This window comes from Neomonachus schauinslandi, chromosome 11, assembly GCF_002201575.2.
Source record: "Neomonachus schauinslandi chromosome 11, ASM220157v2, whole genome shotgun sequence".
Lineage (NCBI taxonomy): Eukaryota > Metazoa > Chordata > Mammalia > Carnivora > Phocidae > Neomonachus > Neomonachus schauinslandi.
In genome coordinates, this window is record NC_058413.1 from 10,086,997 (window position 1) to 10,102,771 (window position 15,775).

Below are 15,775 nucleotides of genomic sequence, written 5' to 3' on the forward strand. Positions count from 1 at the left end.
TGCATTCTGAAGACTTGAAATGATTAAGAGAGGCCAGAATGGGAAGAGAACAGCCTTTGTGAGCCAGTGTGACAGGTCACGAGGCAGCCTGGCGGGAAGGACTCACAAAACCACTTCAGGTGGGCAGCGCAGGGCCAGAAGCTCCTCTGCCAGGCCCCGGCTTGGAGAGAGGTCACTGGGCCGTGATGTGTCAGACTGAGAGCGATGGGGCCGGCTCCTGTTCCCCACAAGTCCTTGGGGGGCTGCTGGCCCTTGCTATTTGTTTATTAATTTTTAAAAAATGCACTGTGGGCCGGCCCAGTTTTAGTTAACGCCTAATAAAGGGAAGAACTGTTTACATAGCACCCCTGGGTCTGACACTGAGCAGCTGAAGTTAGCAAGATCCTTCACTGCCTGAGCTGACACAAGCCAGCAGCCTGGGAGGAAGACCGTTCTTTAGAAGCATGCCAGGCCCGGGTGGCAGTGGCAACAGTTGAACATCATGTTAAAGGAGACAAAATCAGGGTCAGGAGACCTCGAAACCCTGGGGGGAAAAGGCCCAAGCTGCCCACTAGGCCGCTGGGGTGGGCTGCAGGAGCGTCCAGAATGGATGGGCAAGTCGCTGCCCGGTTTGTGTGCACATCTTACAGTCCAGCTCACTTCACAAACTCTCCGGCTGCTTAACGCCCTCCACCCAGCACGTCAAACGAGTCCCCAAGTGGCTGGAGTCTGCGGGGAGTCCCAGGGGACGTTCTCTTGAGAGCCCTGCTTCTGCCTCCCAGCTGTCACTCTGACGCCTGCTTCTCGCCTCCAGGGCGTCTTCTGTCTCCCCTAGCTGCTAAGACACCCCCGTGGTTCTCCAGCGGGCTCGGCTTTCCCACCTGCACAGGAGACTGCCCCGCACGAGTTCTGGTGACCTCAGTGACATGCCAAGTGACTGGTATTAGGAGGCGGCTTTTAAGGCTCAGGCTGAGGCCTCGATCAAGCGTTGTTGACACCTAATATCTACATAGAGCTGAGTGTGCTGGGGGCCGTGGAAGAGTTTTCGAGCTTTTTCTCTTCTCATCTGAAACTTACAATCAGCTAAGATAGGGAGAGTCATCACCCCCATTTTATGGATGAGGGAATGGGGGCTCAGGGCAATGCACTCAGCCAATAGATGAGCAGCGGAACCGGGATCCGAACTTGAAACCAGTGCCGACACTGCTCCGTTACTTACGCGAGCTGCCCTGGGCAGCCACAGGCTTACTCTGGAAAGCACCTGGCAGGTTCACGGTCTCAGAATGATCACGTCTTTGCCCTAACTTTGCAAAGCATGAATTCCTACTAAGTTTCCACCAGTAAAGAGTGGTCTAGTAGAAAGTTCATACGCTTTAGAGGCAGAACTAAAGGAGATTGTCACTTTCTGACTAAATAGCTACTTGACCTTGGACAAATTGCTCTCTGGGCCCACTTTCTCATCTACAAAATCAGCATAACACCACTTGTCCATAGGGGTGCTGTGAGGCTTTCACAGGGTCGTGTAAGTAAAGGCTAGTTCTCTTCTCTCCTTAGCAGGGGACACGGAGGGGCAGGGAGGACCAGGAGGAGGCTCTCCAGAATGCTGGAAGCAGGCACTTCCTCTCTGCGTACATCTCCTGTGATCACCAACCCCGTGCTCATCCATCCCAGACTGCCTTCTGAGGTCGATACCCTTGGCTGGTCCTGGCCCAGCTCGGGTGCTGACAGCTCTGACTGGGTTACAGATCTGAAGGCAAAATCCCTCCAGGGAGACCACTGCTAGCCACACATTAGTCTTCCGGTCCGGGAGCTCAGCACTTCCAACCGATTCCTTCTAAAATGTTACTGCTTATGTGTTGTCAATTTGTCAACTACAATGATGGGGAAGACTGCAGAAATACAGAAAAAGTTTGCCATCGTGCCACATGGGGATAAACCCTGTGGTTGTCACCTTGTATAACTCTGGAGACAAATGACTATGGATTATGTGAGGACAGAATTAAAATAATTGTGTGAGGGCCGGGAACTGTGATTTTTCCTTCATAAAATATTCTTTAATATTTAATTATCTTTCAGTTTACAGAGTGAACGTTCTAGAGAAAATCTGATGAGGAGGATGTGGACTTGTCAGTAGCATGCCCACACATCCCTGCTTGCTGCCCTCGTTCTGCCTGCTGTTCTGCCTGCCGTGCCTCTGAAAGATTCAGCTCAGGGGGCTTGGGTCTGCTGCCCTGGCAGGAAGGACCCTACTGGGTGGGAAAGGGGGGGTGGGGGGAGGGATTTCACTTGAACAAAGCCCTGGGCTGCTGGGGAAGCTTACCACCCAGCCCCCACAGCTGGCTGCCTCTCTGCACTGAGCACACACACTTCCCGCTAAAGCAATGAGCCAGCATCATCCCCTCCCCGACACTGCCCTCCTGTGGCAGAGGCCCACCTCGGGAGCCGGGAGCCAGAGAAACAGGCCAGAGTGCCGGCAACACCAGCAACGGCTTTTAGTCTTAAAACTGAACCAACAAAGTTTTAGAATGAGTCACACCCAGTATTTACATGTCCTGAGAGATGGGTCCATCATTTGAAGCAAGACAAACAGTCTGGGTGGGCTGAGTGTCTCAGGAGAAGCAGGAAGTCGAGGCCAGTGTCTATCCTAAGTTAGGGTCCGTGGACCGAGCCCCCACAGCAGGCGGTGGTGCACAGCTCAGTGCGGCTTTTCGAAGAGGTATTCCAGATCTGGGGCGCGCAGCCTCTGCTCTTTGTTTTTGTTTTTAGCAAAGTCTCTCAGCAGTGCCATGACTTCATTTTCAAATATTTCTGGGGCCGGTTTTGCTTCTGCAAGAGAAGAATGGGCAGAAAGAATGATGTCCATTAATACTCAGGCATGGGGACCCTGACTCTTGAAACTCTGGCCTTTGCAAAGAACCAGTAGATATACAGCCTGTCTCTACTCTTCCTCTAAATATACACGATGGCCTATAGTGGGAGCTAGCGAACCATGGCTGCCTGCACATGTGAACAGCTCTACTGGAACAGCTGCTCCCAACTGTTTACGTGCTGTCCACGCTGCTTTTGCACTAGGATGGTAGAGGTGAGTAGTTGGCAATGGAGACCATATGGCCACAAGACTAAACTATTTACCGTCTGGCCTTTTATGAACAAGTCGGCTGACTCCTGGCCTGTCCAAGCTCGGCGGCACTATTTTGCTCTGCACTTGGTATTTCAGTGTTTTCTGGGTATTGTGTTTCTCCTTCCAGCTTATACATTTCCTGAGGCAGAAGTCCTAGGTTGTACATGACAGACTAGTAGCTCTACCAACTTCAGCAAAAAAGAATTCATTAGAAGGCTATCAGAGGTACACAAAATGGACATGAACCTGGAGAACCAGATGTGGATGGAGAGGCCACAAGGGCATGGACAGCAAAGCCACGAGACTGCTGTCTTTGGGGTGTGCAAGGGGGCCCAGTATGCCTGCTTACCTCCCACCTCTCCACCTAGAGACATCGCTTAAGATTCCAATTACAAGCAAAGCTTCCCACGGGGGAAGCTTAGGTAACGTGCTCGAGAATGACCCTCCTATCAAGACTACAACGCTAGGAGAGAGAATTCCTCAAAGCTTAATTCCCCCTCACTCAGCACAGAGCCCAGCATCTAGTGGGATTGGTGTTGGGTTTTTTTGGTAATGATCGAAATAAAGTCCAGGAGGTTTAGGCTTCCCCCAAGGACTGTGCGAGCTGGAAAGAACACTGTGCTCAGAAAAACTACAAATAGCATGACTTTCTGTGAAGTCATCCAAGAACCGAGGTCACAGGGCAACCAAGTAGAATAAAATCTAAGGGAAGAGAAGCCCCTCAAAGGAGAAACTGTACATGAGCACCTGCTTGCCTGAGACAGGGCCCAGGAAGAAGAGACACTGGATACCATCCGGACAGGTAAGAAGAGTTCGGCTAAAATTTTTAACCAACTGCTACAAGCCAAGTAGCGGCTAGCCACAGACACCACACGAGTGAGTACACGCCCCAGAGTGTGCTCCTGACCAAGACCAGGTTCAGAGCAAGAGGCGGGAGAATGCCTCCCTCAGAGATGTAAGGCCAGGAGCAGCGAAGCAGCCAACACCGCAAAAAAAGCATAAAGCCTAGCCCAGCCCTTCTCCTCTACCAAATAAAAGCCTTAAGAGACTGGGAGTAGGTCTGCAAATCCTGTCTCCTACTTGGAACATGTGAGGACCCATTTGGGATGGTGAAAAGAGAAAAGGGAAAAAAAAACTCGTCCTGTGGGACAGACAGGGCCACGGAGAAAGCCCACCCAAGACCCGGGGCCACAGGGACTGAAGGTGAACCAGGATAATGGAGACTGCCCTCCCAACTTCGCTCCCCGCAAGTGGGAAGTAAGAGAGATCTACTGCCGGGAAAGGGCAAGAGCATAGAGATTCCCTTTGAGGCACAGAAATAGGAGGGGGACGCATGGCTGGCTCAGATGGTTAAGCATCTGCCTTCGGCTCAGGTCATGATCCCAGGGTCCTGGGATCGAGCCCCACATCAGGCTCTGTGCTCAGCAGGGAGCCTGCTTCTCCCTCTCCCTCTGCCTGCCTGTCTGCCTACTTGTGATCTCTCTCTCTGTCAAATAAATAAATAAAATCTTAAAAAAAAAAAAAAAGAAAGAAATAGGAGGAAGGAAGGCTGAGAGCTGAGGGTAGAACAGGAACATGGAGAAATATCCTCCAGAAACTCAGGCCCTGCTCTACGCAGATGGTAGCAACAGAGGCTTATGCTGCGGTGAAGGGGAGCAAAGCAGTAACAGAATCTAGGTGAGCTTAACTCCTAACTAGACTGACTTGATCCCCATACTAACAGCCTACTGAAAGCATGCCCATTTCTAGGCATAAATACTATTTACTTCGCTCTTTACGGTCTTACTTATAATGTCTAACGCTCAATCAAAAATTTTGAGATACACATATGCACAGAAGAAGAAAAACACAACACACTGTGAAGGGACAAAGCAATCAATAGAAAAAGCCTTGGGGATGACCCATATGTTACAACTATTACGGAATTTAAAATAATTAACATGTTAGGGCACCTGGGTGGCTCAGTCATTTAAGCATCTGCCTTAGGCTTGGGTCATGATCCTGGAGTCACGGGATGAAGCCCTACATCAGGCTTCCTGCTCAGCGGGGAGTCTGCTTCTCCCTCTGCCCTTCCCCCTGCTCATGCCCTCTCTCTCTCTCTCTCAAATAAATAAAATCTTAAAAAAATAATAACTAAAATATTAAAGGTTCTAGTAGAAAAAGTAGACAAGGGGCACCTGGGTGACTCAGTCAAGTGTCTGCCTTCAGCTCAGGTCATGATCCCGGGGTCCCGGGATCGAGCCTTGCATCAGGCTCCCCACTCAGCAGGGAGTCTGCTTCTCCCTCTGCCCTTTCCCCTGCTCATGCCCTCTCTCTCTCTCCCATTCTCTCTCTCAAATAAATAAAATCTAAAAAAAAAAAAAAAAGGAATATGTTAAAGGCTCTAGCAGAAAAAGTAGACAAAATGTAGGAACAGATGAGCAACTCCACTAAAGAGCTGGAAATTGTCAAAGCCAAATGTAAATGTTAAAAATAAAAATACAGTAGCAAATGAGCAGACTGACCTCAACAGGCTCATCAAGAGACTCAACACTGCAGTCAAGGAAAGAACTGGCGAACTGGAAGACAGGTCAATTAGTCTTACACAATACAAATTCCCCAAACTGATACATAAAAAGAAAAGACTTAAAGACACAAAACAGAATCCAAAAGCTGTAGGGTAAAAGTAAGCAGTGTAATGGGATCCAACATGCCCAGAGAACCCAAGCAGGAAAAATACCAAGAACAAACATCAAGACATATCATATTCAACAGCTAAAAACCAAAGATGAAATGCTGTATACATTCAGGAAGAAAAGATACATTACATATATAGGAATAAAGAGACAAAGCGGACCTCTTGTCAGAAACTACACACACCAGGAAACAGCACATGGTAACGCTATAGGAATTGGAAGTTAAAGGTATGATGAAGGTAACCAAAACAGCAAACCCAAACCCAGCACAGCTCCCAACCAGACAGACTCAATCCTGCACACTAACAGCAAAACAAATGGGCCCCTGTAAAGTGCTGAAAGAAAATACTGTGAACCTGGAACTCTATAGCCAGTGAAAATACCTCCTAAAAATGACAAAAACAGGGATAATTCCTAATAGCAGAGCTGCACTACAAGAAATATTAAAGGAAGTTCTTCAGGCAGAAGGAATAGGATACCAGATAGAAACATGGATCTATACAAAGAAATGAAGATCTCCAGAGAGAACTAAAATAGAGGTAAATATAAAATATATTTGATACACTGTTATTTATTATTGTACATATATAAGACATACTATAAAAATTATAATTTAGGGGCGCCTGGGTGGCTCAGTTGAGTCCCAGGATCCTGGAATCGAGGAGTCCCAAGTCAGGTTCCCTGCTCAGTGGGGAATCTGCTCCTCCCTCTGCTTGTGTTCTCTCGCTGTCAAATAAATAAATAAAATCTTTTTAAAAAAGAAAGAAACTTCTAAACAACTCATGGGTCAAAGAGGAAGTCAGAAGGGAAATTAGAAATTGAATGAAAAAGATAACACATCCAAATTTGCAACATGAAACTAAAAAGCAGTGCTCAGAGGGAAATTCATAGCATTAAATGCTTACAGTTGAAAAGGAGGTCTCAAATCAATGAGCTCAACTTCCACCTTATGAAACTAAAAAATAAGAGCAAATTAAGCCCGAGACAAGCAGAAAAAAAGGAAATAAAGAGCAGACATCAATGAAATTAGAAAAAGAAAAATAGAGAAAAAAACGAAATCGAAAGCTGGTTCTCTGAGAAAATAAGTAAAATTGATAAACTTTTAGCCAGACTGATCAAGAAAAAAGAAAAACCCCACAAATCACCAATATTAGAAATAAAGGAGGGACCTTACTACAGCTCTTCAGACATTTAAAGAAAAAGGGAATATGACCACAACTTTATATCCATAGATTTAACAGCTTATGTGATGTGGCCAAATTTATTAAAGACACACTAACAAACCTCACCCAAGAAACAGGTAACTTGAATTGTTCCATAGCTATTAAAAGAAATTAGACCTTACAGTTAAAAACTTCCAACAGAGAAAACCTCAGATCCAGAAGGCTTCCCTAGCAAATTCTACCAAATATTTAAAAAAGAAATAATACCAACTCTATATACTCTTCTAGAAAATGAAAGAGGAGAACACTTCACAACTCATTTTATGAAGCCAGCATTACCCTGATCAAAACCAGGTAACACTACAAGAAAACCCCCATGAAGACAGATACAAAGATCCTCAAAATATTAGCAAATCAAATCAAACAATACATAAAGACCAGGTGGTGTTTATCACGGGAATGCAAGGTTGGTTCAATATTTGAAAATCAATCAATCAAAAATTCATCATATTAATAAACTAAGGGGAAAGAAATCATATGACCAAACAAATTATCACCTCTACAGAAATGCCTAGAAAGCACCTGACAAAATTCAACATCTATTTATGAAAAAAGGCTCAATATACTACAAGCGGAATGAAATTTTCTCAATCTGATAAAAGGCATTTACGACTAATCTACAGTTAACAGTATATTAATAGTGAAGGACTGAATACTTTCCCCCTAACGCTGGGAACAAGCCAAGGATGCTCTCACTGCTACTATTCAGCATTACACCGGAGAGCCCAGACAGTGCAATAAAGCAAATTAAAGATATAAAGGGCATACAGACTGGAAAAGAAGAAAACATTCTCTGTTCACAGATGACACAGCTGTCTACACAGAAAATCCCAAAGAATCTACAAAACAGCTTCTAGATCTGAGTGAGCTTAGCAAGGTCACAGTATACCAAAATCAACTGTATTTCTGCATTCTACCAACAACGGGAAATTGAAAATTTTTCTTAAAGTACCATTTATAATAGCACCAAAATATATGAAATACTTAGGTACAAATCCAGCAAAATATGTCCAAAATATACTGAAAACTACAAAAGATGGATTGTAGCAGTCAGACTTCTAGGATGGCCCCCAATGATCTCCACCTCCATGTATCATGCTCTTGTGTGATTCTCACCCCTACCCCCTGCCCTGGGCTGGACCTAATGACTTGATTCTAACCAAGAGAATACAGCAAGGATAACACAATGTAATTTCCGTGATTAGGTTACAAAATACCGAGACGTCCATCTTGCTAGCAGACTCCTCTCTTGCCTTCTTGGCTTGCACGCTTTGAAGAAGCAAGTTTCCAAGTAGGAGAGGCCCTTGGGACAAGGAACAGAAGACAGCCTCTAGGCAACAGCCAGCAAAGAACTTAGGCCTGCAGGTGGGGAATCTATGAGGAACTTAATCGTGCCAACACCAGAGAGAACTTAAAGCAGATCCTCCCCTAGCTGAGCCTCCAGATGAAACCCGACCCCAGGCTGACACCTTGATTGTAACTTCGTGACAGAGTAAAGCACAGCACCCAACTAAGCCATGACTGGATTCCAGATCCACAGAAAGGCTGAGATATTAAAGGTGGGTTTGTTTAAAGCCAGTAAGTTTTGGGGTAATTTGTTATACAACAATAGATAATATGCTGATTAAAGAAGTCAAAGACCTAAGGGTGCCTGAGTGGCTCAGTCGATTAAGCGTCTGCCTTTGGCTCAGGTCATGATCTCAAGGTCCTGGGATCGAGCACCATGTCAGGCTCCATGTCAGGGTCCCTCCTCAGCAGGAAGTTGGCTTCTCCCTCTCCCTCTGTCCCTCTCCCCAGCTCATGTGCTCACTCTCTATCTCAAATAAATAATTTTTTTTTTAAAGATTTTATTTATTTATTTGAGAGAGAGAATGAGAGACAGAGAGCACGAGAGGGAAGAGGGCAGAGGGAGAAGCAGACCCCCTGCTGAGCAGGGAGCCCGATGCGGGACTCGATCCCGGGACTCCAGGATCATGACCTGAGCCGAAGGCAGTCGCTTAACCAACTGAGCCACCCAGGCGCCCTCAAATAAATAAATTTTTAAAAATATTAAATAAATGTTAAAAAAAAAAGTCAAAGACCAAAATAAATGGAGATACAGCATGTTCATAGATTAGACAATTCTAAATTGCTAAAGGAATTTTCCCAAATTGATCTGTTGATCAACACAACTCCAATCAAAATCCAAGTAGGGATTTTTCTGTTTTGTTTTGGGTTTTTTTTTGGAGAAACTGAACAGGTGATTCTAAAACTATAAAATTCCTAGAAGAAAACAGAGAAAATCTTTGTGACTTTGGATAAGGCAGATTATTAGACACAGTATGAAAAGCACAATCCACTAACTCACCAAATAAAACATTGTACTTCACCAAAATTAAAAACTGCTCTCGAAAGACAATGTTAAGAAAATGCAAAGACAAGCCATAAGCAAGGAGAAAGAAATTTGCAGGACACGTATCTGACAAAGGATTTGAATCTGACATCAGTAAGGAACACTCAAAACTCAATTAGAAAACGAACCAACCCAATTAAGAAAAAAAAAAAGGTGGGCTAAGATTTGAAGAGACATACTAGCAAAGATGTATGAATGGCAAATAAGCACTTAAAAAAGACCCTCAAGGGGCGCCTGGGTGGCTCAGCCGTCTGCCTTCGGCTCAGGTCATGATCCCAGGGTCCTGGAATCAAGCCCCACATTGGTCTCCCTGCTCTACGGGAGGCCTGCTTCTCCCTCTCCCAATCCCCCTGCTTGTGTTCCCTCTCTTACTGTGTCTCTCTCTGTCAAGTAAATAAAAATAAAATCTTTAAAAAAAAAAAAAAAGACTCTCAATATCCTTATCATCAGGGCCATGCCAATTCACTACAGTGAAATATCACTGCCTATTTCTTAGAATGGCTAAAAACAAAAACAAATAAAATCCTGATAATACCAAGTGCTGGTAAGGATGGGGAACTTCACATCCAATCCAACAACTGCTAGTTTGTTTTCTGCCCCTACAGTCTTGCCCTTCCCAGAATATCATAAAAATGGTATCATACAGTATGGATGGCTGGACTGTGAGCCTGGTTTCTTCTACTCAACACAGGAGGGAGCAAACTACGGCCTCCTGCCGGTTTTTGTACGGCCTGTGTGCGAAGAATGACTTTTAAATGGTTCAGGAAAAAAGTCAAAAGGGTATTTCGTGACACATGAAAATTCTATGAAATTTCAAGTTCAGTGTCTGTCAGTAAAATGTGACTGCGACACCGGAGCAGTGTGCGCGCTCCAACGGCAGCAGGGAAGACTGTACAGTCTGCACGGCCTCAAGTACTTCCTCCCTGCCCCGTGAGAGAGAAAGTTTGTCGTAACTCCTACCATGTGACTCAGTGACCCTTCTCCTGGGTATTTACCCAAGAAAAACTACAACCTACACCCACAAAAAGCTATATGCCAACGCTTATAGTGGCTTTATTCAGATTCTCGCCGAACACTGGAAACACCCTGACGTCCCTCACCTGGTCAACAGATAAACTGTGGGGGTACAGTCACATGATGGACTTTTACTCAATACTAAAGGACCAGAGAGTAAATATTTTATATTTTGTGGGCTTCCCAATGTTTATATATGCCTCGAGACTCTGTATTATCACACTTTACACTCAGAACCTACAGAATGGTTTCTGTTTTATGACTCATATCTGGACTGGAAACATAAAACCAGAAGACCCAGAGTGTGACAGAAATGGATGAGATGTACCCTAATATCCATTCTCCCATTTTTCCTTGACAAGAGAACTCCCGATGTAACTGGATGCATGAAATAGACTCTATTATTTTTTCATCATCATTAGGCGTCATCATGTGACTGAACTGTGGCCAATGGAAAACTAGTGGAAGTGTGGTGCATAACCTCCTGAGAAGGATTTATAAAAAATAAGGCGTGTGCTTCTACACATTTTCTCCTGGCTGAAACACAGACGTGACAGAGAGAGTCACAGCAACCACCTTTGACCACAAGGTAGATGGCACATGCTGAGGATGAAGGAACACATCAAGGGGAATCTGGACCTCATGACTTCTGAATAGAATGCCTACCGCTGGACTGCTGTTATGAGAGAGAAATACAGTCCTGATTTGTTTAGGCTATTATTGTTTTGATTTTTTTTTTTTAACCTGATAGTCAAAGCTAATCCTAACTATACACAGTGAGAACTGTTCTTCCCAAAGGCAGTGCTGGAGTGAAACTATCGAGGAACTCTTGCTATGCAGCTTTCTAGAGCTGTCAGGTTCCACACCATTCTCAGCCTGGTTTTTCTGTAACTCTGCCTTTCCACACCATTCCACTAAACTCCCCTTTTGCTTAGGTTAGACAGGTGTCTATTGCTTGCAAACAAATAACTTTAATAAAACAATTTTGCACACTTTGAAAAATTTGGAGAGTGCTGGGGTTGAGGATCGACTGCATGAACAAAGAAAAAAATTGCCTAGGACACAATTCCAGACCCAAATCAGTGCGAGTCATCCTATTTTTCACATCATGCTGCTTGCTGATCATGCCCAGTACCTGTGGCCCAGTAGTAAATATCCCAGTCATTACTGGGCTCATTAATCAGACGATCATAGAGGTTCAGCTGTTTCTCAGTCATGTGGTGCAGATATTCTTTAGCAAAGAGGCTAAAACAAGAAAGAGAGAGAACAAAGTTGAAAAAGCTATCTCCAATAAAAGAGAAAGTGACATGAAGTCTCATATTTCCCTACCTAAGCAGAATACAGTTTTCCAACATTCCCCTCTTTCTGCTCTCATAGAGCAGCCGGGCTCTTTTGGTTTCTATGGACTCATCAGTTCGCTCCTGCCATGGAGGCAAAGGGATTTCAATCATGTCTTTTTGGGAATCTGTTGGGCTGTCACCTCTGTAGAAACGGCTGAAAGATGATGTGCTGAGCAAAGGAGACACTAGATGGCGCCTTGACAGAGCAAGCATCTGAAATAAACCACAAACATCTTTATGAGGACTGACCATCACTGTCATTCACTCAACACTTACTAGGTGCTAAATGCATTCAATCTCATTTAGTTCTTTTTTTTTAATTATGTTAAGGGGAAAATTTTTTTTTTTTTCTTTAAGTGTCTGCCTTTGGCTGAGATCACGATCCCAGGTCCTGGAATCGAGACCTGCATCGGGCTCCCTGCTCAGCAGGAAGCCTGCATCTCCCTCACCCACTCCCCCTGCTTGTGTTCCCTCTCTGTCAAATAAATAAATAAAATCTTTAAAAAAAAAAAAAGTTATGTTGATACTGTCCCCACTTTATAGCATAGGAAGCTGAGGCTCAGAGAGGTTAAATAACTTACCAAGGTCACCCAAATACTCACCGCAGTTAGGATTGGAACCCAACCCTAACTGCAAATGTGCTCTTAACTAGTACCTTTCCGGAAATTCTCCAGCATAAATATTTTCTCCTTCCTTTATATTCCCTTAAAATTCTTATAGGATGGTATATATTTTAGTCACCTGCTTGTGTTGAAATCTGAGCATACAGTGATGGCATGGTCCCTAATCCCCCAAAGGCTCCCAATCTAGAGAAGGGCAAAACCTATCAAGATGCAGTGAGAAGGAGGTGACACCAGCAAGATGATGGAACAGGAAGTCCCACACTCTCTCTCACAGAGACACCAACTCAACAATTCCCTTTATGAGAAATCCAGAAACCAGGTCAGAGACTCCTGAAAAAAGAAGCCAGCAAATCCTTGAACTGTGAATTTACATGCACAAGCCTAGAGAAGACCTAGCCACACAAAAAGTCTGAGAGACTCCTGGAATCTCTAGCCAAGCTGACTGGTGAAGGTCTTTCTTTGTACAAAGCCAGTCCAAAAAGACTGGGAGGGGTGACTTTTTTCAAGTGTGGATCCAACATAAGGTTGCAAGGGACATGAAGAAACAGGAATACATGGCCCAATCAAAGGAACAAAATAAATCTCTAGAAGCCGACCCTAAAGAAACAGAGGCATATGAATATCCTGACAAAGAATTCAAAACAACTGTCAACAAAATGTTCAATTAGCTTACGAAAACAAGGCATGAACAGAATTATCAACAGAAGAAATATTAAAAAGAACCAAACAAATTTTGGAACTGAAGAATACAATAACCAAATGAAAAAAATTCACTACGGGGGTTAACCGGCAGACTTGATCAAGCTGAAGAAAGAATCAGTGAACTCAAAGACAGGTCATTTGAAATTTCCCAATCAGATGAAGAAAAAGAAAAGAATGAAAAAGATTGAAATGCACCCAAGGGACTTATAGGACATCATCAAGCAGACCAATATAAATATTATGGGAACCCAGGAGGAGAAAAGAGAAAGGGGCAGAAAGCTTATTTAAAAAAATGGCGAGGGGCAGCTGGCTGGCTCAGTCAGTAGAGCATGCCACTCTTGATCTCGGGGTCATGAGTTCAAGCCTCACGTTGGGATATAGCATACTCAAAATAATAATAATAATAATACAAAGAAATGGCTAAAAACTTCCCAAATTTGGCGAAAGAAATGAACATCCAAATTCAAGAAGTCCAAAGGACCCAAAGGACAATAGACAGCAACACAAAAGCATATGAAAGCATAAAGATCACTGGTAAAAATAAATATATGACAAATACAGGATACTGTAATAGTGGTACATAATTCTGGTATAAAAGTTAAAATAGAAAAACATAAGCTAATGGATATACAACACAAAAATATGTAATTGTGGGGGCGCCTGGGCGGTACAGATAGTTAAGCGACCGACTCTTGGTTTCTGCTTGGGTCGTGATCTCAGGGTCCTGAGATCCAGCCCTGTGCTGGGGCTCTGCAAGTCGGCTTGGGACGCTCTCCCTCTGCCCCTTCCTCCCCACCCCCCCCACCTCTGTACACATGCGTGTTCTCTCTCAAATAAATAAATCTTTTAAAAAAATATATGTAATTATGGTATCAATAATGTAAACTGTGAGAAGTAAAAGAGTAGTTTTTTTGGTACGTAACTGAAGTTAAATTGTTATCAGCTTAAAATAGATTATTACGTTTTATGTAAGACCCATGGTAACCAAGAAGAACACATCCATAGAAGATACACAATAGAAACTGAGAAAGGGATTAAAGCTTGTCTCCACACAAACACACACACACACACAAAAGACAGTGAAACACAAAGCTATAAGACTGATAGAAAACAATTAATAAAATGGCAATAAGTTCTCGATCAGTAATTATTTCACACGTAAATGAACTAAACTGTCCAATCAAAACACTAGAGTGCCTAAGTGGATTAAAAAACAGGATCCGGGGTGCCTGGGTGGCTCAGATGGTTAAGCCGTCTGCCTTCGGCTCGGGTTGTGATTTCAGGGTCCTGGGATCGAGCCCCGCATTGGGCTCCCTGCTTGGCGGGGAGTCTGCTTCTCCCTCTACCTCTACTGTTCCCCCTGCTTGTGCTCTTGCTCTGTCAAAAAAATAAATAAAATCTTAAAAAAAAACAAACAAACCAGGATTCAACTATATGCTGTTACTACAGACTCCTTTTAGATATAAGAATACATAGGCTGAAAGCAAAACGATGAAAAAAGATATTCCATGCAAAGGGTAGCCAAAGAGCAAAGATGGCCCTCCTTATGTCAGTCAAAACAAGCTTTAAGTCAAAAATTGTCACGAGAGATATGGTACATTACTATATAATGATAACGGGGTAAATGTACCAGGAATATAAAACAATTATATATACAAACAACATCAGAGCACCAAACATATGAAGCAAACTGACAGAACTGAAGGGGGAAATAAACAGCAATACAATAAAAATAGATTTCAATATTCCACATTCAGTAATGGATAGACCATCTAGATAGAAGATCAATAAATAGAAGACCTGAACAACACTATAGACCAAATGGACCAAAACGGACACGTATAGAACATTTCACCCAACAGCAGATTACATTATTTTCAAGGATGTATTCCTTGGATGGGAACACTCTCCAAGATAGATCACCTTAGGTTGCAAAACAAGTCTTACCAAATTAAAAAAGATTAAAATGATAGAAATGACAACAGTGAAATGAAACTAGAGATCAACAGAAGGAACACTGGAAAATTCACCAATATGTGAAAATTAACACACTCTATAGCTCATGAATAACCAATAGTTCAAATGGGTCAAAGAAGAAATCAAAAGGGGAATTCGAAAATATCTTGAGACCAACGAAAACGCAAGATACAAAAAAATTATGAGAAGAAGCACAAAAGTAGTACTGAGAGAAGTTCACAGTGTGAAAAGCCTACAATTAAAAAAAAAAATGATCTTAAGTGGAATCATAACAGGCATTAGCCAAAAGAACAGACCTAAGAACACAGAGAAGCGGCGCACAGAGGCGGTGCAGCCAGCTCCACCTGGGAAACAGGTGAAATCTGAATTGGGTCTCTGAACGCGACAGGCACACAGTGGGCTAAGAAAAGAGTGGATGTGACCTGAATTTCCTATGTTGCAAGGCGGTCTCTCCTTGGTTCTGCCCTTGCCCTGGGCTATCAGGCAGCTGGATGCTCCTCGCAGTCTCCATGACTGCGTTGGAAGACGAGACTCAATCCCCACTACGGCCTGCCCAGGACCCTAAAACCTCCACTCTCCTCACCCGTGCCAGACCCGGGAACATGGTGGCCACCGCCATCCTTCCCGACCCACACCGGAAGCCTACGGCCGGGCCACTTCCGGGAACTTCCGGACGCCTGAAGTACGGACTTCAGCGCTGAAGGGCCTGAGCCGGAAGATGCGTCCCTG

At 43.9% G+C, this 15,775-nt stretch overlaps 1 protein-coding gene across 2 annotated transcripts; it reads right to left on the bottom strand.

Moving 5' to 3' along the window:
* Positions 1-1,923: 1,923 nt before the first annotated feature.
* SDHAF2 (succinate dehydrogenase complex assembly factor 2) lies at positions 1,924-15,737 on the bottom strand. Of its 2 annotated transcripts, none has more exons than XM_021684903.1 (4): positions 15,630-15,737; positions 11,734-11,957; positions 11,540-11,649; positions 1,924-2,805 (listed from the first exon to the last, which is right to left on the bottom strand). In XM_021684903.1, exons 1-4 carry the CDS (start codon positions 15,663-15,665, stop codon positions 2,675-2,677), a joined length of 501 nt encoding a protein of 166 aa, XP_021540578.1. In that variant the 5' UTR covers positions 15,666-15,737; the 3' UTR covers positions 1,924-2,674. The 2 variants fall into 2 exon arrangements, with proteins under 2 accessions (XP_021540578.1, XP_021540579.1); XM_021684904.2 differs by lacking the exon at positions 15,630-15,737 and adding an exon at positions 15,469-15,522 and having other exon boundaries at positions 1,925-2,805.
* Positions 15,738-15,775: the final 38 nt, after the last annotated feature.